The sequence below is a fragment of the Cyprinus carpio genome, chromosome A12, assembly GCF_018340385.1.
Source record: "Cyprinus carpio isolate SPL01 chromosome A12, ASM1834038v1, whole genome shotgun sequence".
Classification (NCBI taxonomy): Eukaryota; Metazoa; Chordata; class Actinopteri; order Cypriniformes; family Cyprinidae; genus Cyprinus; species Cyprinus carpio.
The window spans coordinates 18,163,716-18,191,487 of record NC_056583.1 but is presented as its reverse complement, the minus strand read 5'-3'; the positions used below and the strand labels follow the sequence as shown (position 1 = coordinate 18,191,487).

The window sequence follows — 27,772 nt, the reverse complement described above, 5'->3', positions numbered from 1 at the left end:
GTCCCATTACTTTCAGTTATTTGGTCAGATGCACACACAAACACACACATATTATGTCCATGATGCCTGGTTATCTCGCGGCTCTAAAACTTATCTGTTAATCGTAGTCATCAGCGTCCTCAACAGGAGTATCAACATGGCCAGGCTTACCGTAAATTTACAAAATTCAGGGAAGTCGAAACATAAGCATATCTAGACACGCGACAGGCGGCTCAGCAGAGTATTGCTTCCCCAGGGTTAGCAAATCAGAAGTGAGCAGATTTACTGTAATGCCTCAAATGAAGCCGATACTGACAGCAGTAAAACATAAACATCCTGCAGAGACATGCTGCAACTGTGTCTTATGTGCAGACATGTCCATATATATTTAAAAAAAGCTGTGGAGACTGCATGCATAATGCTTAAAGGGATACTCCACTCCAAAATGAAAATTTTGTCATAAATCACTTACCCCAATGTCGTTCCAAACCCGTAAAAACTCCGTTTGTCTTTGGAAAACAATTTAAGATATTTTGGATGAAAACCTGGAGGCTTGAGACTGTCCCATAGACTGCCAAGTAAATAACAGTGTCAAGGTCCATAAAAGGTATGAAAGTCGTCGTCAGAATACCCCATCTGCTATCAGACATGCAATCTGGGTTATACGAAGTGACAGAAACACTTTTTGTAACCTTGTACACCTTTTATGGACCTTGACACTTTTATTTACTTGGCAGTCTATGGGACAGTCTCAAGCTTCCAGGTTTTCATCCAAAATATCTTAAATTGTGTTCCTGAAGACGAACGAAGTTTAACGGGTTTGGAACGACATGGGGGTAAGTGATTAATGAGTATCCCTTTAATGTGAATTATGTGTAAAAAACAAAAAACAAATTCTCAAACCGGTTGTTTTAGGAAGAGGTTGGTCAGGAACTTTCTGAAACCGAGGGCTTTGTGTTTTTGACGGGCGTTGGCTTTGACCAAATGGGGCAATGACTCACTGACTGCAGCTTTGTTTTGAAAACACAAGGGAGGGAGGAAAAAGAGGTAGGCCTGAACGAGTGTAAAGAAAAGGCGGAGACTTCCCAAATACCGTAAAAAGAACATAGCGGGAGATACCACTTGGAGTTGTGAGAAGAGACTGTTCGGTGGTTCCTGAATGCATGTATATACATGTATTCTAAATATTAACATATTTCTCGGAATCTAAACAAGCTGTGGAGTAAATCTCTCTCGCGGGTATACCTTACTCTGGCCCTTCTACAAAAACACACACATCATTGCTTATGCTTGGGTGTCTGGTATGAATGTGAATGGAATTTACCCATAATGCTGAAGCAAGAACTAGTGTAAATAAATGGACACATATTTCATTATGAAACTCTGATAAGAAGGGCAGTATTTATCTCTGATAAAATACATTTAACACCCAAAAAGAAATATTCTGTCACTATTGACTCAATCTTATGGTGTTCCAAATCTATATGACTTTTCTTCACAAAATATATTTTGAAAAATGCTTCAGTGTTCTTTTTGCCCATAGCCTACAATTAAATTTAATAGGGTCCAATGTTGTTTTGTCCTTTGTTTTGCAGAAGAAAGTCTCAGGTTTCAGAATGACATGAGGGTGAATAATGGAAGAATTTTCTGTTTTGGGTGAAGTATCACTTTAATAAGTTATCTGAGGATGCTTATAAATATGCATTTATTTTCCATTCTGCTATAGGAACTGATATGTTATTTGAATTTTCATGTGTAACTATGCAAATCAAAAATTAAGGAAGCTAAAGTTACTGATCAGTGAAAACTTACCAGAATCTGCTTTAATACCAGTATATAAAGTCTGGATGTATTTAGTTTAATTAGCTTTTATTTTAATAGTTCATCAAAATATTAGAAATCCAGTTATATAACCACACCATTTCATTTCAGCACTACTGATTTAAAAAAGATTATTTTGATTCTGAAATAAAAACTAGGTTATCTTTCAACTGCACATGCACTTTCGTACTTCGTGATTAAAAGTCTGCACTGTAAGTCAGAAATCTTATCGTGTCAAGCTCTATGGGGTTTTCTCAGGAAGTTTATCAAGGCCTATTGATTTTTTTCCCCCCTATTTTTTTCACTTAGGCATTTAATGGTTTGTGAGTTACAACTTTTACTATGTGTTAATTACCCTCTAATATGAGGACGAAGATCTGATAAAAGCCCTTAGTTAAATGGAGAGAAAATTAATAGAAAGTGGTTAATCAATTAAATAACTGGAATCGTACAAGAAATGCTCAATCTGTAAAAAAAAAAAAAATAAAATAAAATTGTATTGTAACTTTAAATAGAGTTGCAATATTATTTAATTTTGTTGGTTTTTGAAGTGGTTATTTAATGTGAATGGTACTAGAAGAGATTTGTGTTGTGTCCATTTTACTCCCTGATTTTTTCCTGTGAGGAATGAAGAGTGACCAGGATTAATCAATAGAGACCATTAAAAACACTCTGGAGAAAAAGAGAGAGGCAGATGTTTTAACTTTGAACAAAAGAGAAAGCACTGAGTGACATCCTGTACACACACCTCAAGGTAAGCCTCAGACCTGTTTTTCTGAAAACAAGAGCAGTTGTGGTATCTTCGTGTGTGTGTGTGTGTGTGTGTGTGTGTGTGTGTGTGTGTGTGTGTGTGTGTGTGTGCACATGACTGGAGGAAAATATTTTCTGCAGCAAACGGCACATTAAAAATCATGCATATTTAAATTACATGCAGCCTGAGGCCAGAGAGAATAAGCATTGTTTTATACACAGAAAAATGTGAGGCACACAGCTGGGTCCATTTTGTAAAAATAATGCTCTTTAATATAAATTATGGAAATATCTTATAAATATAAATATGTGCAAAGTTTCTTGCTGCATTTTCTATGTTAATGCCTTAGTTTTCTGATCTTCAAGCTTGCACTGCGGTCATCAGACCAGACCTTAAGATGAGACATCTTTATAAAAGACAGAGTAAAACATGCTGTCCTGTTGGTGGCCACACATGTAAACACCTTGATTTGACAAAATATGAACAAAACAAAAAGAGAGAGAGAGAGAGAGAGAGAGAGAGAGAGAGAGAGAGAGAGAGAGAGAGAGAGAGAAACAATCTACAAGTGGAACCATAAGCCCTTCCATAGACTCATAATACATTCAGTGAATAGCAGACGTCAAGTCCTGCTAGTGAAACAAACACTGTGTGTCGTTGTTATTGAATGAGAATTTTGAAGCACACAAAGTACAAATGCTTCTCCGTGTGATCAGAGAAGCACGGTCCTTCATGTCAAAGACCATAGTAAATCAGTTACTAAAGATTTTTCATACTGTGCTTGTACTTGCTTCACAGTATATGAATCACAATTCATATATATACACTCATATCGTCAACAATGTTCAACCTGCCTTTTCCTAGCACAAATGAAACCACTGTTTGCTTTGGCTCCTGTCATGAACAAAGTAACAACAGTCCACTGAGGGGCCGTCTTCTCCAGAGAGGGCTATGGGAGGTCAAAGGCCTGAAGTAACAGGCCTCTCGTCTGGTCGTTACGTTCACTCTAGTCCTTTTTCTTGAACCTGCACACAGTCACCATAGCAGACAGTGTTGGTCGTGAACGGTAAGTAGCCACCCCGTTTGCGCCCCCACGCCCACTTATGAGGCAATTACACTTGGCAAGAAGCAGTGGAAATGTGTACGTCATTGCAAACACCCAGCTCTCGCTCCTTCCTTCCAGAAGAAAGTCAAAAAATGTTGAGCTGGGGAAAACAGACTTGAGAAAGTGTCTCCCGATCGATGATGAAGGGCTGGACCATAGCCATAGCAGCACACTTAACTCCTGTACTGATCAACTATCACTTGTGTTTATCTTCAGCAGTCCGACTGGCCGCTGGAACGCGGAAGTCCGTTTGTGTCAACAGCTGCTGAGATGTTAGATGCACTTGAGTTGGAGTACTATCTCGTGCTGTCCTTCAAAAGTTCACAATCCAGAGGTCGAAGGCACAGCTGGCCCGCAATACTAACGGATGCCGATGTAGGAGCGCTAAACTCCCCTTACGCGCCTTATTCATCTACCCATGTGGCTCTTCTCATCTGAAACCCATCAAGAATAGCTAGATAGGAGCATCATACTCCTGGAGGAACTCTTGGAGTGGATGAGGCAGTTGGTCTCGTTTGGTGGACACATCTATATGACCATTTAAAGTCTTTCGACATAGGTGCTGCAGACTGGACATGCTAGACGCCAGCGGACGCAGTAGCTCCAAAGGGATCTTCTCGCCACCAGAGAAGATGTAATAAGCACTTCCGTCAGCCGCGCTTCCACTTTCTCCATCGGCCTGGACCTTCGAAGAGGTCCCCGTCCCGGCAGATGGCATGTAATGATGGATGAGTTTGAGGACGCAATCAAAGCGTGGCACCGACTCCTCGCTCTGAGGGTCGGTCTGCAGGAAGAAGGAGACGGAGTCACATTGGATGCGGAGGTTTTTGGTGCCTGTGGTCGTTTTCACGCTGAGTGTGAAGAAGTGGTGGTGGTCCGAGCTGTCACGCACCAAGAAGGTGCCTGGGGGTTCGGCGCTCAGCAGTGCGCTGGCCTCTTTCCCGCTCACGGTGTTCCAGTAGAAGCCGCTTTCTTGCAGTTTGCGCACAGCTGCAATCACCATCTGATACTGCGCCCGAGAACTGAAGGTCTTGTACCGGTGAGGGGGCAGGCGCGCGCCGCCTTCAAAGGGGCTGCTGCTCATCGCGCTGTCAAACCTACTGTGCGTTACCATGGCGCTCTGCCCACCCCCTGTACCACCCGGCAACCACTGGTGCTCGGGGTCCAGGGCCGAAGGGCCGTCCCAGCCAGGGTGCTGATGCACTGGAGAGCACCAACACAACGCCCAGAGCTCTGGCACCTCTTCCACATCCAGAAGAAATGACGTCTCGGTGGGTATGGAAGGCAGCTGAAGGAAAAGCCAAATGGAAAATGTCAGCATCAACCAAACAGTGAGAACAACAGAAGCCAGTGCCAGCACATTACATCTGCTATGACATCACTTTTATTAGGGCCATTCATAGTTCTAATAACTGGATTGGATGTTGCTCACATGTGTTCCTCAGCATTAAAGCCCAACCCTCCCGCTCCAAAGAAACATCAAATTTACGCAATTCAGTGATGTAATCGTCCCATTTGGAACTAAACTATGGCTGTTTTAACATTAACTTCTTTAATTAGTGTCTGTTTTGTAACTAGTACTTATTTTTTAAGTTACTCAGTAGTAGTGATTTATCTAGTCATTGTGCCTTATGAACCTTATGTATAAACTTACCCATTAGATGCTAGTACTTATTCCAATAGTGACTAATATATTCAATCATTTCTACTAGTCACTATCCCAATACATCTGGTAACCAATTTTATTATTTTTTGTTACTGAATAATATATCTTTGGTTTAAATCACCTATTCATATTTGACTAGTATGTACGCCAATGTTGATGGGCACCGTTTCCAGTTTTACTGATACTTTTGCTACTAGTCAACCTCCCAATACTCCTGATAACAAATTGCTATTTTTTTGGTAATGATTTACAGGGGAATCTGTAGTTTAGATCAACTACTCGCCATTCACTAGTATGTATGCCAATGTTGCTGGTACCTGTTCCAGTTTTACTAATACTATTGCAACTAGTAACTATGACAATACTACTGGTGACAAATAATTCAAGTTAGTGAATTCTATAGGGATCTGTGGTTTAAATATCAACTTCCCACTAGTATGTACTCTTTATTGCTGTTCCATTTTCTAGTTCTACTAGAACTAGTGGTACTAGTTAAGCAAGTAATCCAATAATGATTAGTTTTACAAGTCACTATTAGATGAGCACTTGTAAAATAAAGATAGAAGCTAGATGATTTTGAAGCGCAAGTGTTAAAACGGCTTGCAGTGGATAAATTAACTAGTTGCTAACCGAAGCTTTATTTTTAGTCCAAGCTCGACTGTGTAAACCCGATATTGACTTCGATCGCTCTTTCGGGCTATTAGAAAACAGGTTATGAATGAGGTCCTCCGGTTCGTTGTGAATAACCCAATTTCTCATTCATGACACACGGTCTCTGTCTCGTATTACTCTGTAAATGCCCCTTCACTCTCTTATCCCACTGGAATAGAAATTCACCGACTTATTCGGGTTACATTGAGCTCGTTAAGTCACATATATCACTAAAGCAGACTTTAAACTATTCGCTCGAATTACAAAGCTCTACAACATAGTTTATTTAGACATGGATACCATATAGCACTGCACATACTGAGGCATGCATAACAGTCCGATATAATAATATATGCATACATTTACAATAGATTCTTAATAACTCCAGTGCATTAGAATAAAGCGCAAAACGTCGTTTTACCTTCAAATCGTTATCCGACTCAATCTTGGGAGTTTTCTTAAAACATAGCTCCTTTTGTGATTGCCATATAAGCGCTTATGCAAAATAGACCTTCTTTTAAAAGGATGAAGATCAGTTTCATGTCAGTTTTTTAACAGTTGATCAGAGATCAGCTGTGTGAAAGTCTATCAGAGGTAGTGGAGGTTCGTGCCATCGAGCTGAAGTACTGACTGATATTTCTAAAAGGCTCCACCCCTTGTGTTCCAGTAAAGCAACCACACACACTCACACACACGCACGTGGAGGATTGCCAATAAATAATCAGCGTGACCCTTTTTTACGGGATGTCTCCCCCTCCCTTCCCTGTTCACACAAGGATGAAACGTTGCATTGCCCTTGCGGATATAAATGTGGTCGGTGTGTTATGACTGATGATATCTGACCACACACATGTTGCATATTATTCTGTTTTATTGGTCTGTTTTATTTATTAATTTACTGCTTTTGCGGAGTCCCGTATTATAGCGTTGTTTACGGCCAGATGCATGACTGAACGTTTTGCCAAGAATATAATTCCACGAAAATATAATTTCACGAAAAATGTCATAGGGTCTGTCATTGGGACTTATGTTGCATAAGGTTATTCGAAATAGAATGCAAGTCTATACTATAAAGTACGCAGTTTTCTATGTAAAAGTATAGTATAGTATTAGTATAGTATAGTATAGTAGTATTCACAAGGCTGACTCGACTCATAACATACTGGCTGGGTTTGTTCCATACGCCATCTATAGGATGACAGCAGTAGACCACCTTCCAAAAGACCCCACTAAGACATTGGGGATATTCTTGCATTAATAATTCACTGATCAGAAGCTTTGAATATTTATGGAGCACGTGAATCCAGAATTGATTGTATATGTCGTCTAATGATGTAGAATATAAAATTAAAATCACACAGTCACTGTGTAGTAGATCCATTTAAATGCATCTATAGCTATAGGATCTAACCATAAATGCTTATTATTTATTGAAATATGATTTAATAGTTTAATTTATTATGATTTAAATAATATAAGGATGCAAGTCAGAAATTTAACTGGAGGTTTGAACACAAAATAAAAAATACAAATACTTCCAATGTATGCTAAAATTACTCACATGTGATATATGTCAGTATATTTTCTCTCCTCTTGTGGCTTTAGTTCCATAGTTAATATAACCGCATTCACTGCTGAAATTAGACTATGTGCAGCTAATATAATAAACTAAAATAAGAATGTTTTAATGAAAATTTTAGTAAACACTGAATGTGGAGGGGGGGGGGGGGGGGAGCATTAATGTAGAATGTATTCTAGCATAAATTGTATTGTGTTATGATATCTTGTGCATTATTTTATATTTGATTTGATTTAGAAAAAAATACCTTCAAATTGTGGATGTCAGTTCAAATGTAAATAGGAAAGGTGCAGTGCACGAGAGATAATGTGGCATTTTTAGCATTGATAAAAACGTATAGAAAGATAAGAGACCAGCTAAGGCACAATTATACCTTATCAGTACTGCAGGCCCTCTCATTAGAACCAGCCAGCTTGTTTACGCTAGTGCACGCGTCTGTGTCGCGCCGCCAGCAGCATGTGCTTAAATAAAGTTTTGACAATCAAAATGCAGTGAAAACATGGCGGCGCCCATGACATGGAAAAGACTTGTGTTCTCCGCGTATACTCCTGCTTTCTCTTGTGTTTTTACGAGGGTAACAGATCGCTTTTTCAGGACACATGAGCGGAGGAGAGGGTAAACTACAGCAGTCGTTTGCATTACATAAAAACAGTCGATAGAAATCGCGTAATATTAAAGTCAAGCGTGTTTGGCTAATGTTAGCTTGTGGTTGTGTAAAGGAGAGTTCATAAATTCATGTGTGGAGTTACAGTATGAGCCGTAAACATTAGAACAATAAAGATGGTTGCTGCTTTTGCTCTACTAATATTCATCAGCTTATTTACAGTAAGCATTGTGTCATCTTTCTTAAATATAAAGTTCACCCAAAAATGCTACGGAAGTAAATGGTGGCTCCTTAACATATTCGTTTGTGCTCAGCATACAAAATTTGAGTAATGCGGGGTGGGAAAAGGATGAGAATGATTAAATGATAATAATGATAAAGACATAACCTTGGTTTTGGTGTTATCTAACCCTTTATTGAGCTGTAAAACTGGTTATTGGGATAGTAAATCAACTAAATAACTTAAACTAAATAAACCGAGACTGCAGACAGAAGATCAGATATGGTTTGTCAGCAGACTCACTTGCTTTTATTAAAACGATGTTATCTGATTCAGGCATGTCTGATCTGATAGCTCAGCTGTACACCAAATTCATGGAAATTTGTTGTTTTTAAATGGAAAATGTACCCCAAGTTGGCCTTTAGGTGATCAGATATTATTGTGAAACTGCTGTTATCAGATGTGTAATGCAATGAATAAGGTTCATTCAAGAAGACTTAAAAGCAGTGGTTTACAAAGCAGCCATTCACTGCTTGCATTCTTCTGAAAAGGTGGCTTTAACCAAATCTCTTTTCGGTCTGATATAAGTGAAGTCCTATTCCGGAATTTTCTCCACTTGTTTAGGCAGATGTGTCGTCTGTAACAGGCTTTGAAATGTGGGTCTAGTTTTTAAGGCAAGGTTGATACACCAGAGACGCAGATAGCTAACTTGTATAGATTTGTAAACTCACCCACGATTGACCTTCGAATTGTTTTAAGCTCAGTCTCCGCAGGGTCATGGCGCTCTCTGAGGCGCCTCTTTTGATTTTGTTTTCTCAGGAGTTATGTGAGATCTACTGTAGTGTGCGGTGAGACTCCGGGTTCTGTGAAGAAAAGCACAGTCTGGGTTGTAGAGAACTCCGTGTGACCTTGGTGTTTGGCACTAGATCTGAGTGAAGGGTTGAAGTTTGAGACTTCATGCTGTGTCATACAGACCATGTTACTTCCGTTGTCTTGTGAACCCTGTTGCATTTGGAGCTGGACTTAGGGCCCTGTTCTGAGTAGCTGGAAATCAAGTTTTGGGAAAAGGAGAGTTGTTGGTTGAATTATTGTTTTTCAGAATCACATCAACTATCAAATGTACAGGTCTGTATTGCACAGTCAATCATCCCTCCAGCATTGCATACTATTACTTTGTTAGTTATTATTACAGTTTCATTCACTGTTCTGAAAGAGGCGACAAACCAAGATGTAAAAATAATGATTTTGTTGATGATTTTCCAAAGAACAAAGCAAAAAGTACTAAAAATAAAGTATTAGGTTTTTAATTAGCAAATATAGCTGAAAATACACTGTTGTTTAAAGTTTCGCGGTCAGTAAGATTTTAATTTTTTTTTTTTTTTTTTTTTAAAGAAAGTAATACATTCAGCAAAATTACAATAAAGACAGTTATAATGTTTAAAAAAAACACTGTCCATTTCAATAAACTGAAAATATAAATGAATGCATGTTGAATAAATTACATTTTAAAATATATTCAAATATAACACAGACAGTCATTTAAAATTGTAATAGTATTTCACAATATTACAGCTTTTATGGTATTTTTGATCAAATAAATGCAGCTTTGGTGAGCACAGGAGACTTCTTTCAGAGATATTAAAAATCTAACTGACAATAATGCACAATAGTGTGTATTATATTGTTTAAAAGCCAACAGGAAATAAAAAGCAAGCATCAGTTCAGTATCACTGTTCAGCCACCAGATTTTACGATATTTACTAATACTGTAAACGGAAGCACTGCAGTGCATTGTGTGCAGTGGAAGTGTTTTGCCAGTCTTGGATTCTGATTAAAGGTTTTCTCCGCCTCTTATTTCTCTCTTACTTCCTGTCATCCTGTAGGTCCACTGTGCTGCTCTTGGCCCCTCTCTTGGCAGAGGCGGACTCAGCCCCCCTGGCCTCCTCCAGACCTCCAGGCTTCACTGGTGTCGAGGGCCTCCACTCACGCTTCCAATGGATGGCTGATCATGTACCTGCTTTCAGGGTCCCTGGGGGCCGCATACGCATCCTTCACTCACCTGATGAGTTTTATCAGACTATGAAAGTATGCTTGTGTGTGTGTGTGTGTGTGTGTGTGTGTGTGTGTGTGTGTGTGTGTGTGTGTGTACCGGGTGTAAGCCAAGTAATTACAACTTCAGAGAGCTGTATTGCCAGTAAATAAGACTATAAGGTTGTAAAAATGAAATCTCTGATATCTTATTACCAACAGATATTATCTCACTCCATTTAGTGCCTTTCTATTTATAGTCATATTTATATAATGTCATTGTAAAATATATTATGTTGGGTGATATTTACGAAAAGATGATGTTTTATTTATAAAACCAAATGACTATTCTAAACATCATAATTTATGTCATGGTAATTTTTATCCAAGTAGATATTTATTAGGTTTAATTGTAATGTGTAGAGATTTTTTTGTTGTCTTGAATCACTTTTTATCACTTTGTTTTGCCATAATATATCTTGTAAAAGCTTTACTCAGTGTTTCTGATTCAGTTTGTTATTCTTTCTATTTGCTCAGGCTCGTATCAAGACAGCCAAGAGTCGTGTGGTTATGGCTTCACTGTATTTGGGCACAGGACCACTAGAGCAAGACCTCGTATGTAACCTGCCTGCACACATTTCCTGTCACTGACCAGTAAATAAAGCTTAGCCTAAGAAGGAAAAGGCTGTTTTTGTGCAGCTGACTGTGGCCTGATTAAGAATTTTACATAAGAGGAAGTTACTCAGGGAAGTTTAGCATATCTCATCTTCTATTTTTACTACTGTAAGATTAATACAGTCCGGTATAACCAGTAGATCATGTCACAACCAAAGTCAAATCTGCAAACGTATTCTGAAAAATGACCTCAGCAGTATTTAATTTTATCAACAGAATTTGATCTGGTGGTTTTTGCTAAATCTCAATCTAAAAGTTGAATTTAATCACCATCTCAGTATGCACTAAAGTGCATTTCCTTGTTCATATCAACATGCAAAACCAGCCAGACAAGCCATAAGGTTCCAGGCAACAGAAGTAGAATAAAAATTAAAAATAGTACAGAACCCTAGTTAACCCTAGTTTTAGGTTGATAACTCTGGGTAATTAAAAGCTGCTTTCAGTGACTTTCTGATTTCTTTTGAAGTTGATTGCATGGAAGAGGCATTAGAGCGCTCACAGGAAGATCATGTACCTGATCTCAAAGTGTCTTTTTTGCTGGATTATACCAGAGGCTCAAGAGGTCTGTTTCCCTTTCATTTACTCATTTCAAGCACACCCACTCAGGCTTTGTTCGGACAGACAGCAGCTTGTGTATCCAACCCAAATCCTTGGAGTTGTTGTATTCTGAACGGGAAAAATCTTACGTTTTCACTCTTTCGCTCATTTATGGTCACAATGGAATGAATGGCGACAGAGTGAGCGATTACAGGCACACCATATGCATGATTGTGTGAAATAGTGTGATGTATTTGATGCGTCTCATGAGTTATGAAGTCATTATGTATCAGATATTGACTACACTGAACCTGTGGAGCTGATTTAGTTAATTAAATGACAATCAGTCCCGAAGATCAGATTTCAAAACCAGATCAGATTGTGTGCTGTGTGAACAAAGCCTTGCATTCTCACTTATTCATAAACCTTCCTCTGTCTGTATTGTTCTTTTACTTCTTTTTGAACTTCATTCTGTGCATTCTGAACAGTCATAGCTTGATCTTTTCAAAATCTTTTCTGTGAAACCATCAGAAGGAAATAATGCCTACAGGAAAGCCCCTGCCAATGATCGTTTCCCTTTGTCAACACTGACTAACATAGTTTCATGGTGTACGCCATGTCTATTCTGATATAACTGCCTGGGTGTAATTTTGGATGATTTTCAGTTTTAGTAATTGTAGGTTAGAGTTCGGAACTCCTCCCCCCCCTTTCTTTTACCTTGCAAACTACTTTACAGGAACTGTTAGTCATTCCATTGACTGCTTTTAATGTGCTGTACAACTCACCCAATGATGTTGTAAGAATTCATAATCTAATATGTCATGGTAACTGAAGCATCATATTGCAGCATAGAGCTTCATTTTAGTGGTTCAGATTCTGCTTGATCTCCTAAAAAAACTCTCATTATGAGAGGATTATGAGAGGGTGGTCATAGAGAGAGATGTGTTTTATTTTTTTTAATGTGTTGGCAATTTCTAGCGTGAACGTCTGTAACTGTTGGCAATGCCTACAATATCATCTATGCAAATGAGCAGTGACGTGATGTGACGCCTACTGATATGAGTGCACCGAGGGGTCATGGTTTGGTTAGTTAGCAGTGTCCCATTCTCAAAGGATCTTTCTCCATTGACATCCATTACAATAGCTGTGTATTCTTTAAAAAAAAAAAAGTTCAAAACTTATACCAGCATTCAAAAGTTTGCGGTCAGTACGATTTTTTTTTTTTTTATGTTTTTGAATCTTTTATGCTCACCAAGGCTGCTGTAAAAATACAATAAAAACAGTAATATTGTGAAACACTATTACAATTTAAAATATATTTTTATTATATTTTAAAATGTAATTTATTATTGTGACGGCAAAGCTAAATGTTCAACAGCCATTACTCCACAATCCTTCAGAAATCATCCTAATATGGCAATTTGCTGCTCATGAAACATTTCTTATTATCATCATCAATGTTAAACAGTTGTGCTGCTTAATATTTTTGAGGAATCTATGATTGTTTTAGGATTCAGTGATTATTTTGAGGATTCTTTTGATAATCATTTGTAATATTATAAATATCTTTACCATCTTTATTCATCATTTTCATGCACCCTTACTGAATAAATGTATTAATTTCTTAAAAAACATATATACATATATATTAAAAAGGTGAAAAGACTTTTCTTTGGTATCAAAGCTATATCTTGCTATAGTTCTATCATGACAACTCTCAGAAGATTGCAACATGAACCAATCAGCATGTACCAAGTAGTTTAACTCTGTGAATGTCATGAGTTTGTGTTAACGACCCATAAACATGCGCCATCCAGGGTTTCATGACAGAACTTGGCATTTACAAGTGAAGGACTTGGACCTGACTATAACTTTTATTTGTTCACAAAGGGCAATTGTTTTACTGCTTTTCTTCAATACGGAAAATGCAAAACTAAAGAGACTTTATACAATAGAATAATTTAAACATAGAATGAATAGAAAAAAATCTGTGAACATTCAGTGACTGTGGGTGTTCTTGAGGGCAGTCAGCCAATCAACACTGTCATGACAGCAACCTCCATCAACCTCTAGTTTTTAGTGTGAATGTCCCATTAGTGTATCTAACGCTTACTTCAATGTATGCACTGATTCTTTGCATGCTTCTCATTTCCCTGTTTGTTATTTTTCATTTGAGGTAAGCACAATTCCCGCACAATGTTACTGCCACTGCTCCAGCGTTTTCCTGAGCAAATGAGAGTGTCCCTGTACCACACACCTGACCTGCGGGGGCTGCTGCGTCTTCTGGTTCCCGAACGCTTCAATGAAACCATCGGGGTGCAGCACATCAAGGCATACCTTTTTGACAACAGTCTCATTATTAGTGGGTGTGTACACCTGTATATGTCACAGCAAAAGTGGATACAACACATGTTCATACACATATGTTATGGCTGAAAACCAACATTTCTATCAGCTATAGCTATTGCTTTTCATGGTTCTCGGTTTGTTTTTAGAGCGTATGGAGCTCATGCAAACAGCCTCTGATCAGTGGAGGAGGTGAATATTTGTTCTCTTGAGTGTGATATGATATCATCTCATACAGGGCCAATCTGAGCGACTCCTACTTCACCAATCGTCAGGATCGTTATGTACTTCTGGAGGACTGCGAGGAAGTGGCTGATTTCTTTGCTGAACTCGTGGGAGCCGTGGGCGATGTGTCACTGCAGCTCCAACCTGACAACAGTGTGCACATGATGGAGGGAATGGTGCATCCCTACAAAGGCAAGTGGTTTTTAAAAGAGAGGGACCTGTTTAAACAGAAGCTACTTCCTTAAATTTATAATTCCATATGTCATATAATACAGTGGGGGGGGGATTTCAATGAGAATTCCTTATAACGTTTTAACATCTAAAGAAAAAATCACATTATGTAAGGTAAATGCCCAAACACATTCACAAAATTGCAGAGGATGCAGCTAACTATCAAAATCTTGAAAAAAAAAAATCCTTAATTAAAAAAAAAGTCCTATTCATAATTAAAATAGACAAATAGGAAACTGAAATTTATTTAAGAGATACATTTTTTGTCTTTTTTTAGTCTTTAGTCATCTTGACACTATGAATATTCTATATTTATTACAAAAAAAAAAAGGTCCTGGCCCTGCTAACTGGAGTTTTTTTTTTTTGTCTGGATGTAATGAATATCTGTTATTTATTAAGAGCATCTTTGTTTAGGTGCAGCTATACTGTCTAAGTGCAAGTGATCAAACAACTTAAGCATTTTTTTGGCAACGAAAGTAGTCCTGATAAGAGAAGTGAGTGACACTTGTGGTTTCCACCCACTCTGACAACATGAATCAGAGGTTATGATGGTAAGTCACTCATTTCCTTGTAACACCAGCATTGTGATAACAGATTAAGAAACAGGAAGCTCGGAGCCTGTTTGTTTGCCTCGGGTCTCTGTGAGGCTGAGCTTCAGCCATGACTTTGGTGTGTCTTACGGTCCCCAGGCTCAGAGATGAGCACGAAACGAGTGAATGAGTGATGATGCTCATTCAGCCTTGGTCCATATCCGTAACCCAGTGTTCTTCAATGACATAATTGTGGTGGAGCGGGGCCACAGTTTGTCACAGATCCCAGAAATAGTGCAATGATGTCACCTTGCTGGTGGTAAGTGATCTGTGCTGGGAGGGTAGGAAAGGAAAGATGCAGGAGGATGATAGGTTCGGGAAGGAGCTATTTGGACCTCAGTACAGTCCGTCAAGACAATAAGTTCAACGGGAAATGATGGACCGATAGCCAACATCGAGAATAGTGATGTATGACGGTAAAAGGAGGAAAATATCAGACTGAAAAGCACGTGCACTCGAATCAGGGTGACATTTCTATATGCAACTCATCGGCGACATTATATGTACGAAGCAAAAGCCTCACATACCAGTAAGAGTAACTAGAGCGCTGGTCCATTGAGAAGCTTATCTGCTGAGTCGGCAGTTCGGACCTGCCCCTATATCTCCAGTAATTGGATCCCACAGTCTGTCGGTAAGAGCTGCTGAACTTTGTGGCCCTGTTAACTGGATGTGTTTGGACCTCTGAGGCCTGGAGGCTTGGGGTGGCTGGCTTTGTGTCTGTGGGGAAAGCCCCTGTATCCTGCTTCAAAGAGCCGTTTATTTGTTCTCCGCCGGCCACACATATTTGCAGAGGTTTTCACTTTTTCTTGTTCTCTGCATTTAACAAACAGAATATTCTGTGCGGCCTTGCTGCACATTTTCTGTCTTAACCAAATAAGCACAGACACCATGGAGCAGCAGGCTTCTGCCATACATTACCAACATGCAGCGTTCTGCCCTGAAGCTAATTCATTATTTACAGATTATCTCTCTTGCTATGACTCACCGTGGCACATTATGTCTAGCAGAGGCGCCAGGGTTTGACAGAGCACCCTTCCAGACGGTCAGCAGTTATTGACCCGTGTCTCTGAGGTTTTGATCATGCATTTGCAGGATCTCACATGAGCAAATACCTGATAGAATGGATTGATAGAACGGGATGGTCGTTTCGCTTGCATACCCATTCAAATAAGTGTGAACGTAAGCACCCTGTTAAGATCAGTTTCTTAGAATCATTCTGTTTATCATTACTGTCAGGTATTTTAACTTGATTGACACGTTTCAAAGCACCTTTTCAAAACCTACTTAGTTATGTTACTAGAGTTATGCTGCTATGCTAACTGAAATAGAACTTCTTAAGTTACTTATGTTGAATGTTCTGCATAGGCAGAAACTTCTCACGTAAAGCACACGGGAGACTCATATTCGGTTTTACAATAGTTTGTTTGTAAGCTAATACAGTGGTAATTTTGTTGTTGTTCAAAGGTTTGGGGGCAGTTTTTTTTTTAAAGAAAGAAATTAATATGCATAAAGTCAGAAGTGACAGTAAAAACATTTATAATGTCACATAAAATGTATATTTCAAATAAAGGCTGTTCTTTTGAACATTTTGGTCATCAAACAAAAAATCCTGAAAAAAATGTATCACAGTTTCCACAAAAAAACAGCACAACTGTTTTCGACATTGATAATAATAATAAAAAAAAAGTTTCCTGAGCGCCAACTGAAGGATCATGTTTTTTTTTCTCCCTACAGTGGATTATGAGATTATCTTCTCTATAAAAGACACAAGTGATGTGGCCTTAAAATTTGTCCAAAATGTAGTTTTTGGAACGGCTGTGCTTAAAATGCTGCCTGTGTTGGCAGCTGACTAGGTTTTGGACACAGCCCAGATGTATCCAATATTTAAGTGTTTCAACAGAGTTGAGTGTTCTCAGAAGTGGTCTGTCTTGTGGTCTAACAGGTAACAGAGCAGAGTTTTCTGCATCGGCACAGAGACGGATCATGGAGGTGGTGAACACGGCCCGTGTCCGGCAGAGCATGCTGGAGGCGGAATGCTCGGACATCCTAGACTCGGACAGAACCATGCCAAATGACACTTGGATCTTTCCACTCGTGCAAATGAAGCCTCTGGGCATTCACCTGGATGAACAAGTAACCCAACGACTGCTCATAGAGGCAGGTGGAGACTCAGTCGTCTACCTGACATCGGGTTACTTCAACCTGACGTGCACCTACATGCAGCTGGTGCTGGGTGCAGCAGCAGACTACCGTATCCTCATGGCTTCCCCAGAGGTTAATGGCTTTTTTGGAGCCAAAGGTGTAGCAGGAGCAATTCCTGAGGCCTACGTTCACCTCGCCCGACAGTTTTACAAAAAGGTGTGCTTTTTTTTTTTTTTTTTTTTTTTTATGGTTTAGCACAGAGCTGGGCAGCATGATGTATACAGTATATACCTGTGTTGACAGATGAACACTTCAGTGTAGACAGCTCTGTTATTTATAAAAGGAGCTATTTAGTTTTGTCAAGTCATGCCGCCCACATCTAGTGTGGACAAGATGTAACTATAGGTTTTTTACAGTTGCCAGGCACCATTACAAATTGGTGCATTAACATATAATTCATCTAATTTGTGAACTTACTGTTGCATATAGTATATTGGCTTCCAAAAATATTTAGTATGTATTACCATTTTACATCTTTTGTTTTTATTAAGTTGTTTTTGTACTTATGCCAAATTTCTCATAAATGTTTTAAAAATTAATAATCTTTTGATTTGCATCCAAAAAGTATTTAATTCTGCATCAACAAATCAGATAACTGCATTTATTGTGATATACAGTAGACTTCAAAAGTTTATGGTTTTGTTTATAATGTTTTTGAAAGCTGCATTTATTTGATCAAAAATACAGTAGAAACAATAATAAAGTGAAATAGTGTCCTGTTTTTAGTTTAGTGAACTTTTATTTGACTTAAAGTTTTATTTGAATTAAAAGTCTTAAAGTCTAGATTTAGCTGATGAAATTTTTTTTAGTCACATTTAATCATGTCGTGTAGTGGTTAATTTATTTTTTTAAATAGTTGCATTCTTAATATTAACTACAAATTATAGTAATGTTTTTATATTAAAACAACAACAAAAAGACTTTGTATTGTGGAACAGAGGTTGTGTAAGTGCATTTATTCAGCAACCTCAATCACAAAAAAACAGCTGAGATCCATATTTGGATTTATTACAGTTTGTCACTGACAAGGTTTGATGGCAGATTCAGTCACAGTAAACAGCGCAAATAACCATGTGAAGGAAAACAGACTGGCTGTATTACACTTTCATTAGAGATTGCTGAACACCAACTTACATGTTAGTCGATGTTTTCAGCTCATCAGAACTTCTGCCTAATGTAAGAGAGAGCGTGTGTGATTGGTTGCCATGTTGTGAAGATAAAGTAAAAAACAGGGCAGAAAATGTCCTTTTAAGAGAGAAGCACTGAGAAGAGGATTTCAACACTTGACATCTCAATCCCCAATCGTGAAAACTTTTGGAAAGCCATATTTTTTCTCCTTTTTTTGTTGAAGAAAACATAGAGAGACTGTCTTTTTTCGGCTTTTTTGTTGTTTGTTCTATAGATGGTGCTGCAGCTACAAATGCACTCAATTAGCATGGTTTGAGTGGTGCTTTTCTACTGTATTTTAACCTTAATGTTTTTTAAATGTTCATCGTTGTATTGTTGGTTTTTCTTAAATGCTCAGCATCCTGTCCATTTCAGGTGTGTCAGCTGGGTCAGCAGAGTCGTGTCCACTTGCATGAATACCATCGCCCCAATTGGACATTTCATGCTAAAGGTAGGTGTTTTTCATCTGTACTGTTGTTGTTGTTGTTTTTTTAAGCACTGAAGTGGATCAGCCCAGTTCCCAAAAATTGGGTGTAACAGGAAAGCTCATAATTTAATGCATGGAGCAGGTTTCCCAGCACCTCTGATTGAATAGCCTCAGAGCTCTTCCTGGACAGCTTCAGGACACAGAGGCTGCCAGACACATGTGATGTTTTCTCTGTAAACCAGAGGTATGCTTTGGCCACGTTTTCTGGCTGTTGTTGAATGTTTAGTTTGGTTTAAAAATGCATGAATTCATAATAAATTTGATTTGGTTGTTCATATGGCATTAACTGAGTATCCTCATACACTTTAAAAGCCCCTGACCTGAAGGAACAGAATAAAATAGTGACGTCTGGAGAAAAATAGAGGCTTGACAAACCTAAGCCTCGTCAGTGGAATTCAATTTCAGGCTCCTGTTGAGAAATCTGGCTTATTAGATAAAGCCTTGTCATGCCGTCATTTCTTGTAAACAGTGGAGCTGAAGTGGGAACAGACAGGGTGCAGAGGTCCCCGCAGCTGAGCAAGAAAGAGAATCAATGAACATTAGCTGCTGTTCTGACGCTGGCCTTCAACCTACATGAGGTCCACGCACCACCTTAGGAAAGAGACAGTAAGGTGGACTCGATTGAGCCTTTTTCACTAAGTGTCATGCTATAACTATACCTTTCTTTCACCAAAAAGCATGTTTTTTCCATTGGCAGCCATTCAAAATTGGCAGCAAGTAGGATGTTTACTTCCAGTGGAGTCACATGCCAAAACCGTTGAGATGAATATCCAAATGTCAACTTTTATTTTGTTGATTTATTATTTTGTTAGAAACTTTATATGTATAAATATAAAAAAAAGGTTTTCAGTGTATAATACACAGTCAGACATATCAACACATATACTGTATAATGTAACTTTATCAAGTAATTTAATTAAAGGCAGGGTAGGTGATTTGGTTTAAAAACATTTTTTGTTATGCTGGTTAAAAGTCTCTTTGTATCCCGATGGCAATCACTAAGTCAAGTGGTCTAACTGTTTTTATATGTATTTCCAACATCTGTGGAAAGCGTAGGAGCATAAACTGTTCATCCAGTCTTATCCCTCGGTTCAAGGGCTATCATACCTGCCTGTCAGCGTATGTATTTGCAACATATGTATTTAACTTCATGCACCCTGTTTGCTCAGACACAATGTAACATTAGCGCATTCCATTATGCCACTACAGGCCGAGCGAGAATGGACGGCGTTATTATTGTAACATTATGTGCTTTGTACTGTAATGTTTTCTTACTGGTGATTGAGACATGAGATAATCCGACAGTGTTGCATTCAACACTCCACCAATGCTGACTCTCATCATGTTGCTGGTTATCCTTTGGTCTGCCTGTACATGTTCAAGTGGAGGAGGCGTGGCTTTGGAGAGTGATTTGCAGGGAGGGTGGGATCTTATGCTTCCAAAGCTAGCTTGCTATTGCTAGAGTAAAAATTATGCTTAAGTAAAAATCCATTTTAGCATCCTTAAAGTGAAAGTGCAATGGAAATGCTAACAGATGATATTGAGGGGGAACATTTTTGCAAAACAAAACTAGATCGGACCGATTGCACTCCCTTTCAAAAGAATGCTTTTGAAATGTTTTTTTACTGGATGCTCACCAAAGCTGCATTAATTTGATTGAATTAAAAACACTAATTTTATTAAATATTATAATAATTATATATTATTCAATATTATAATTTAAAATAACTATTTGTCCTATTTTGTATTTCTTTAATAATTCTTACAAAAAAAATACATTTTGCTAAAAATATTTGTTGGCGGACAATAAATGTGCCATGTAGAATTTTAAAATGCATTTTTATGATTGTTTCTTTTCATTTTTAGCAAATTTAACCTGCTTTAAAAATAATTATTATTTAATCCAAATAGAAAGTGTAGAAAATACAGAGATATATACTGTATATTGCAATTAAACCAAAAAATAAATAAATACGGAGATGTGATTCCAACCCTAATTGAAGTATTAAAAAACATATTCACCCTAAACTTTTGAATGCTAATGTATGATCAACAAAGTGGTCTATATAATAAAATTGCCCAGTGTCACGATGTGACAATAAAAAAAAAAAACGCTGATTAATTGTTTGCTTGTGTTGTTTTGAAATAGAATTAAATTTAATCTAATTAAGCATAAAAAGCATTTATAATCATGTATAAGTGTTAATTGCTAGATTTGTGTGCATAAGGAAGTGCTCAGGGATTATTTTGAGAGTATTCCTGGCAGTCGTGTTACCTGATATTCAGCTTTGTCAGGAACCCTACCTCAGGCCAGGGTGGTTATGTTTGGCAAGGCTTTGAAGTGGCAAGTAATTCCTGCTACCTATTAATAGAACATATGTTTGGTTTGTGTACAGAATTTGATTGACACTTTGTTTTTATTTTTTTCCTGTAGTGTGAAGTCGTGCATTGTGGATTTTGAAAAAGAAATATGTTTTCTGTTGGACAGACACCACACCTTTTAAAGTCATGTGACCAGGAAACACAGATACTGACACTGTCAACCGCTTTGAAGCATCTGCCATATCTGCGTATTTGTGAATGTGAAGCCATCCAGATTATTTTTAGAGTGGTTTGAGTCATAGTAAACAACTGTCCAGTAATGTGAAGCATTGTATAAAGCACATGTCATCATTCCTGGTCTGAAAAATGAGATTTCAGGATATTTTTGCCACTTTTTCACAGGCCTGTGGTACTATGTGGAAGGAAGAGACCTCCCCTGCCTCACTCTCATTGGCTCGCCAAATTTCGGCTATCGCTCTGTGCACAGAGATCTGGAGGCTCAGATTGCTATAGTAACAGAGAATGAGGAACTCCAGATGCAACTGCAACAGGTTGGACTTCCTCTGCACGACTGCTTCCTAAAGTAACTCATCATGTGACCCATAAATCTTGGGTTGTGATGTGTTTTAATAGCTGTTAGTACTAACTATGATATTAATGGCTGGTCATTTTGTAAGGGCTTGTACAGGAAACAGCTACGCTCAACACATTGTATCAATTGATTTGTTTTATTGAAGTTTGAACAAGATATTGAATGTAGACCAATTAATGGTATCACTCTGTTCTATGAGTCTTTGTTGGGCACCATGCTATAACCCTGGAATAATTCATTATTAGCAGATTTAAATACTGTGATTGTCCATAACGCTACAGATTTTCTTAACCTAGAAAACAATGGAGTCAGTTTATCTTTCATATCTCAAACTGCATTAAACATAAAGGATATGCTGTAACCATTAATCTTTACTGGTTGTTCTGGGAACAGCGGCTACAATAAAGCCTATTTAATTGTCACTAAAGGTGTCATCAGTTTTTATAGTTTGTGAAATAAAAGATTCCTGTAATCTTCAGTTATTATCAGGTGATAAAAGATCAGTTAAAATCAGTTCTTTAGTTATCTTTATGAGAAAAGCATAACACTTGAGATTTTAGTGAAATCTTGTTTTCTGTTTTGTCCAGGAGCAGGAGGTGTTGTACCAGAGCTCCACACAAGTGTCAAACTCCACATTTAATCAGCCAGACCGCCATGTAAAGCTGTGGGTGCAACTGGTTACTCCACTCATCAAGAACTTCTTCTGAAGTTCAGCAGGCCTGAGGTGAAGCATATCTCACTGTCTATGACAGGTTGGTTGCTGACGTTTTAAACTCGTCAGGCATACAGAAGATCAGGCACATTACAGTGTTAGTGGGAGTTCCAGACATGAGCAATTCCTCCTGGAAAATCCATCTTAAGATCCTAGCAGCATTTTGGAATATAGAAGCCAGTTATTAGCCAGGCCTAGCTGGTTATTATCTGAACCAGGCTGGTTATTAGCTGGTCGATCAGCGACATTGTTCCAAAAACCATCTTGACCACCTTAAAGTCAACATTTACAGTCTTAATACTTGTTCCTAGTCTTATTGTGAATGATTCATTGGGGGCTCTTATTCCTAAGAAAACATTTTCATCCTAATATTTCATCAAGTGTAATAACTTGCACTTCCTTTTTCAGGGACGTTCACTTAGGCTTATTTTAGTGGTAACACTTACAATTAAGACACATTTGTTAAAGTTGACATTAAAATTAAAATTTAAACTTATTTATCTACTAAATGCATGTCATAGATCTTATTGTGAACAATTCATCCGTGCATGTGTTGCCCTGTAACGTTTCTTCAAAATATAACTGGACCTATGGGTGAAAATGATAGACTTCTATCTGTTGTCGTATGATAAAATTGACACAAAGTATTGTTCATTGTAAGCTCATGTTAACTAATGATTGATGTCAATGTTAATGTAGATAACTTAAGTTAACAAATAAAGCCTTCCCAGTGGACAAAATCATATAATCATATAATCATATGGTCCATTTTGTCATATTTGTCAACACGCTACCATCTTAAGCTGGATTTTCCAGCAGGGATAGTTCGGTTGCATCGGGTATTATATGCGTTTCATTATGTTGAAGCAAAAATGAGCCATTCGCATTAAATGCTCTGAGGGTACTAGCCTAAAGCAAGCAAAAAAAAGCATTCAGCATTTTATTCCGCTTCCAAACGAATGACTTGGCTCTCTTGTGCTCAGTAAAGTCAGACTTTCCCCGAAGATGGATATACAAAACCCCAGCTTGTCAGACAGTGGGTTCTGAAGAATTCACATTGTCACTCCAGTGGTTCCTTCAACCCAAATCCCCGTCACACAGCCCAGCTAGAACTAGCATGGTCAGACCACAGCATGAATCTGACCATTCCAGTGTTGTCAGGCACAGGCTGCTCAGCAGACTTCAGCTGCACTGGCAGTGACCTCCACGAGTCTGTTACGGCTGCTCTTTCTGCGTGCTGTACCATTCCTTCTCTTGCCTCCATTAGATTAATAACATTCTCTGACTCACTTGCTAAATTTCAGGCCTTTGATTTTCATTTAAGCTATTGGAATTAAAATGAGCTGGTTTGTACAATCAGCCGAAAGCGAAGTGGAGTTGAAGTAGCTGCCAGTCGCAAAGTATTGTATACAGTGTACAGTGTCCCAAAATGCAGAGACACATTTAAAAATGTTTTTAAAAAAAAGTGTTGTTCAATTAGATTACAAAATATCAAACCCAAGTGGTTTGTTTAAAAACAGTGTTAGAGCTTTTCTCAGAACTAGCTCGCTTTCTCAGCCATTCTTTAAGTGACTTGTAGCTGACTGGTCTTAAGGCCGTTAAACCAAAGACAGTAACTAATGATGGCTGTATAATTGTTATATTTCTATGAGAATAGGGAAGTCCACACCACAACTATAATGATAACAGTAACAAACAAAGTAGTTGGAATTACTTTCAGAACTTTTTTTTTTTTTTTTGACAGCCAATCAGAATCCGATTCTGCTTGAGCATTTAAAGCGGCAGATGACCGAACTTTATTGTCGGTTGGTGTAGATATATTTAAGTGTGACTTGTGTATCCAAATACTTTTGAGGGGCCACTGTAGTATTCCTGGTCATGTTAAAATCCATTCTACAAAATTCTGGGGATATTTTCTTAAAAGCAGTGCAGAACAGTGGAGGTGTCACTACTTGAAAGAGTATATTGTATTTGTAAATTTATCAAAATATTAAGGACTTTATGTAATAATGCCATAAAATAGCAAATTATGGCGTGTAGTCCTACAAGCAGGGTTGTCTGTAGTCAAAGAAAGTTTCAGTTGACAATCATTTACTTTACTTAGTGCTTACTCTGCCCTCTAGTGGTTTTTAAAATGCATTATGATAAAACCAGATGTTTTTTTTAATAGTGCTGTTTTTCAAAGTGAGCATCACTATGATGAGTATTAAACTTTGCTGTGTAACTTGCCTTGTACCTGTGCTACTGACATGACTGATATCTTAAACTGAGTAACTTATTGAAATTATTCAGAAAATATAAAGATTTACATGTATAAATTGTTGCGATGTCTTTTGAGTGTTTTCATGCAAATTACTTTTTTTATGCTTTTATTCAGCAGGGACACATTAATTTGATCAGAAGTGACAGTCAAGGAATTTATAATGTTACTAAAGATGTCTATTTCAGATAATCCACAAATAAGCAGCGCAACTGCTTTCAACACTGAAAATAATAAGAAACATATAAATCAGTTTATTAGAATGACTTCTGAAGAAAAACACTGAAGACTGGAATAATTGCTGATTTGCTATCAGAGGAATAAATTATATATATATATATATATATATATATATATATATATATATATATATATATATATATATATATATATATATATATATATATATATACCATTATATTTTTCAATGTTACTGTTATTACTGTATTTTTGGTCAAATAAATGGAGCATAAGTGACTTTTTAAAAACTTTTTAAAATCTTACCACCCTAAGCTGTTGAACAGTAGTGTATTTTTCTCAATGAGTTCTATGTCGATTATAATAAATAATACATAGTATTAGATTAAAACCAGATCACATTAAGGTGTTTTTTCCATGTTTTTTTCCCCCTGCAGATGAAAAGTGGGACTACGTGTGTGTGATGTACATGAGGCATTTGCAAATATTGATGGTTTCCTGGATGCAGATGGCAGTGTAAAAGATGACAGTCCCGGCGAGCTCCAGTGATGATGTTAGAAACCACTCTGTGCTGTTATATTCAATAACATTCTGCTTCTTACAACCTCATTGCTAGGAGAGAATACATGTGAATTTGCTGCCAGTGTGATATACATGTGTTTGTAAGCACTATGGCAGGTATGAAGGTTTGGCCATCAGTTTGATGTGCAGTGCATTTATATGTATATATTTTAGTTAATTTAACTTTTTTTCTGTAAACATTTGTATTGTGTTTTTTCATTTTAATAAGATGCTGTTCAACAAAAACCCTTTCCATTTATACTTCATTTGCATTGTACTTTTTGACAATTATTTTTGGGTGAAAATGTCAGAATTAGCTATAAGGCAGCATTAATATTAATTTTCATTTTTCAGGTCAATGATATTCAGTTGGTCTCGCACATTTCAGCAACACTTAGTTACCTCAGCCATATGTAAAATATCTATATTTCCCTGAAACCTATGGAAGCTTGTTTTCACCACAGGATAAATTAAAGGCAATAGTGAATTCTCACAATTTGGACAACTCACAGTTGTAAGAGATAAACTGACATGTCACAAAAATTCTGAGAAAAAAAAAAGATGGAATCGAGTGTGAATATCTCACATTTCTGACTTTTTCCCTCAGAATTGTTTATATTAAAATTTCCAGTTACCTTTTTTTTTTTAGTCTGTGGTGATAATGGTCTTCCATAGAAACCACTGCAAACTATTAAGGCTAAGGGCCTTAAAAAAAAAGGTACAAATAATTTCATCACACCCCATGAAGGAGTCACAATGTTCATTTTTAGTTGGGACTGTCCATTTACACTCCATTCTTTATAAAGTTTTGTTTATAAGTGTTCATTAATGATGCTCACTACTGAGAATGAGCTTATGAGTTTAATAATTGGTACAGCAGAGTTTATAGAAGAGCTTCAAAGCCTGACGCAAACCTTTACACAGTACACCTGGGATGGATTTGAGCACCACTATATTTGAGTGTGAGTGAGTAATGCAGTATTAGCTGCACATCAATTTCAGCATTGCTTTCCAAAAGTTGAAAAACTGCAGTACTACCCTTTTCCTAAGAATGTTTTGATTCTGGTGCCAGTGTGCATGGAGCAAGGGCGTTTGCTTATTTTTCCTCTTGATTTATATTTAATTGGATTTAAATGTCACGAATGACAGTTTTTGGAAGAGCTCCTGTTTCCAGCTCTTTCAGACAGAGATCAGATACCAGAATCAGATGAGGCCTTAAAGCCATGTCATTTAACGCACAAGAACTTACAAAACGGCCAAAAATATTACGTACTATATACACTTTTTTTTTTTTTTTTTTTTTTTTTTTTTTTTTTTAAATAAAAAGACAGCTTTAACATTCTTGGTTGAGTGAGTTATTTGATGTGAAATGCAGATCTGTGACTTTTAATTTGGATCACATCCACTGTAAAAAAAAAAATTTTCCTGGTTGTTTTCTGTAAATGTCAATATACTATTTCCAAGTCCATTAAGAAGCATTATTTAAAGGTATTGAGAAATGGGGGGGGGGGTATTATGTATAAAAAAAAAAATAAAAAAAATAAACCCCTTAAAAAAACCAAATTATATTCTATTCTAATTGTAAAGCTCAATCATTTCAGTTTTATTTTAAACAAGATTACACAGCAATGGTGAAAAACTCAAAATCTTTTCTCCACCCCATTACTTTTGCACAAAGTATATTTTGACAAAAAATATATGTTCAGATATGTACAGCATTGATAAATTAGTATTTAAGAGTTTTCTCTCAATTATCAGTGCATATAAAGCGAAAAATTGGGGGCTTTCATATGTGTTAATTTAACCAGTACATTTAAGGTGGTAAAATACAAAACATAATAAAAAATAAACTCTCCAGTCGGTAGTTTAATTTTTGACATTGTTCCATAAATGTGAACCAAACGTACTGAAATGTTTTTGGATTTCACAGTCTTTCAAGGTCAGCTATGAGATCAGTGAATAATGTCCTGATATTTTAAATAAAACACTGTTTAAGCTAAATAAACAGTATCCAAATAAAAAACAGAATTCATTTCATGAATCAGAAAATCATTCAACTTCAGTTTTTAGGACAGTATCTGGAGTGCGACTGAAAGACAAACTTTGGCAAAATGTGAAAAATGTCTAGCAAACAACAACAAAAAAACATAAATATGACAGCAGATCAGAAACTAATAGAAAAACAAAGCCAGATAGTCTCAAACAAAACAAGGCCAGAGCTCTCCCAGATACTTACAGTACATAGCAGTGTAAAAATAGGTGCACA

The 27,772-nt window shown here is 37.3% G+C and overlaps 2 protein-coding genes across 9 annotated transcripts; one reads left to right on the top strand and one right to left on the bottom strand.

Moving 5' to 3' along the window:
* The first annotated feature begins 2,421 nt into the window (after positions 1-2,421).
* LOC109046088 (CDP-diacylglycerol--glycerol-3-phosphate 3-phosphatidyltransferase, mitochondrial) lies at positions 2,422-26,809 on the top strand. Of its 8 annotated transcripts, XR_006161383.1 has the most exons (12): positions 8,009-8,164; positions 10,257-10,458; positions 10,939-11,016; positions 11,542-11,638; positions 13,790-13,979; positions 14,198-14,376; positions 16,948-17,363; positions 18,750-18,825; positions 21,586-21,734; positions 22,363-22,527; positions 25,383-25,388; positions 25,422-26,809. XR_006161383.1 is itself a non-coding variant. In XM_042767944.1 (11 exons), exons 2-10 carry the CDS (start codon positions 10,372-10,374, stop codon positions 22,480-22,482), a joined length of 1,392 nt encoding a protein of 463 aa, XP_042623878.1. In that variant the 5' UTR covers positions 2,422-2,554; positions 10,257-10,371; the 3' UTR covers positions 22,483-22,527; positions 25,383-26,809. The 8 variants fall into 8 exon arrangements, 5 of the variants coding, with proteins under 5 accessions (XP_042623878.1, XP_042623876.1, XP_042623875.1 ...); XM_042767944.1 differs by lacking the exon at positions 8,009-8,164 and adding an exon at positions 2,422-2,554 and having other exon boundaries at positions 25,383-26,809; XM_042767942.1 differs by having other exon boundaries at positions 22,363-22,499; positions 25,383-26,809.
* On the bottom strand, positions 2,797-6,603 carry LOC109046132 (suppressor of cytokine signaling 3-like). The gene is made up of 2 exons (XM_042767950.1): positions 6,392-6,603; positions 2,797-4,941 (listed from the first exon to the last, which is right to left on the bottom strand). The coding sequence occupies exon 2, from the start codon at positions 4,765-4,767 to the stop codon at positions 4,108-4,110; it is 660 nt and encodes a 219-aa protein (XP_042623884.1). The 5' UTR covers positions 4,768-4,941; positions 6,392-6,603; the 3' UTR covers positions 2,797-4,107.
* Positions 26,810-27,772: the final 963 nt, after the last annotated feature.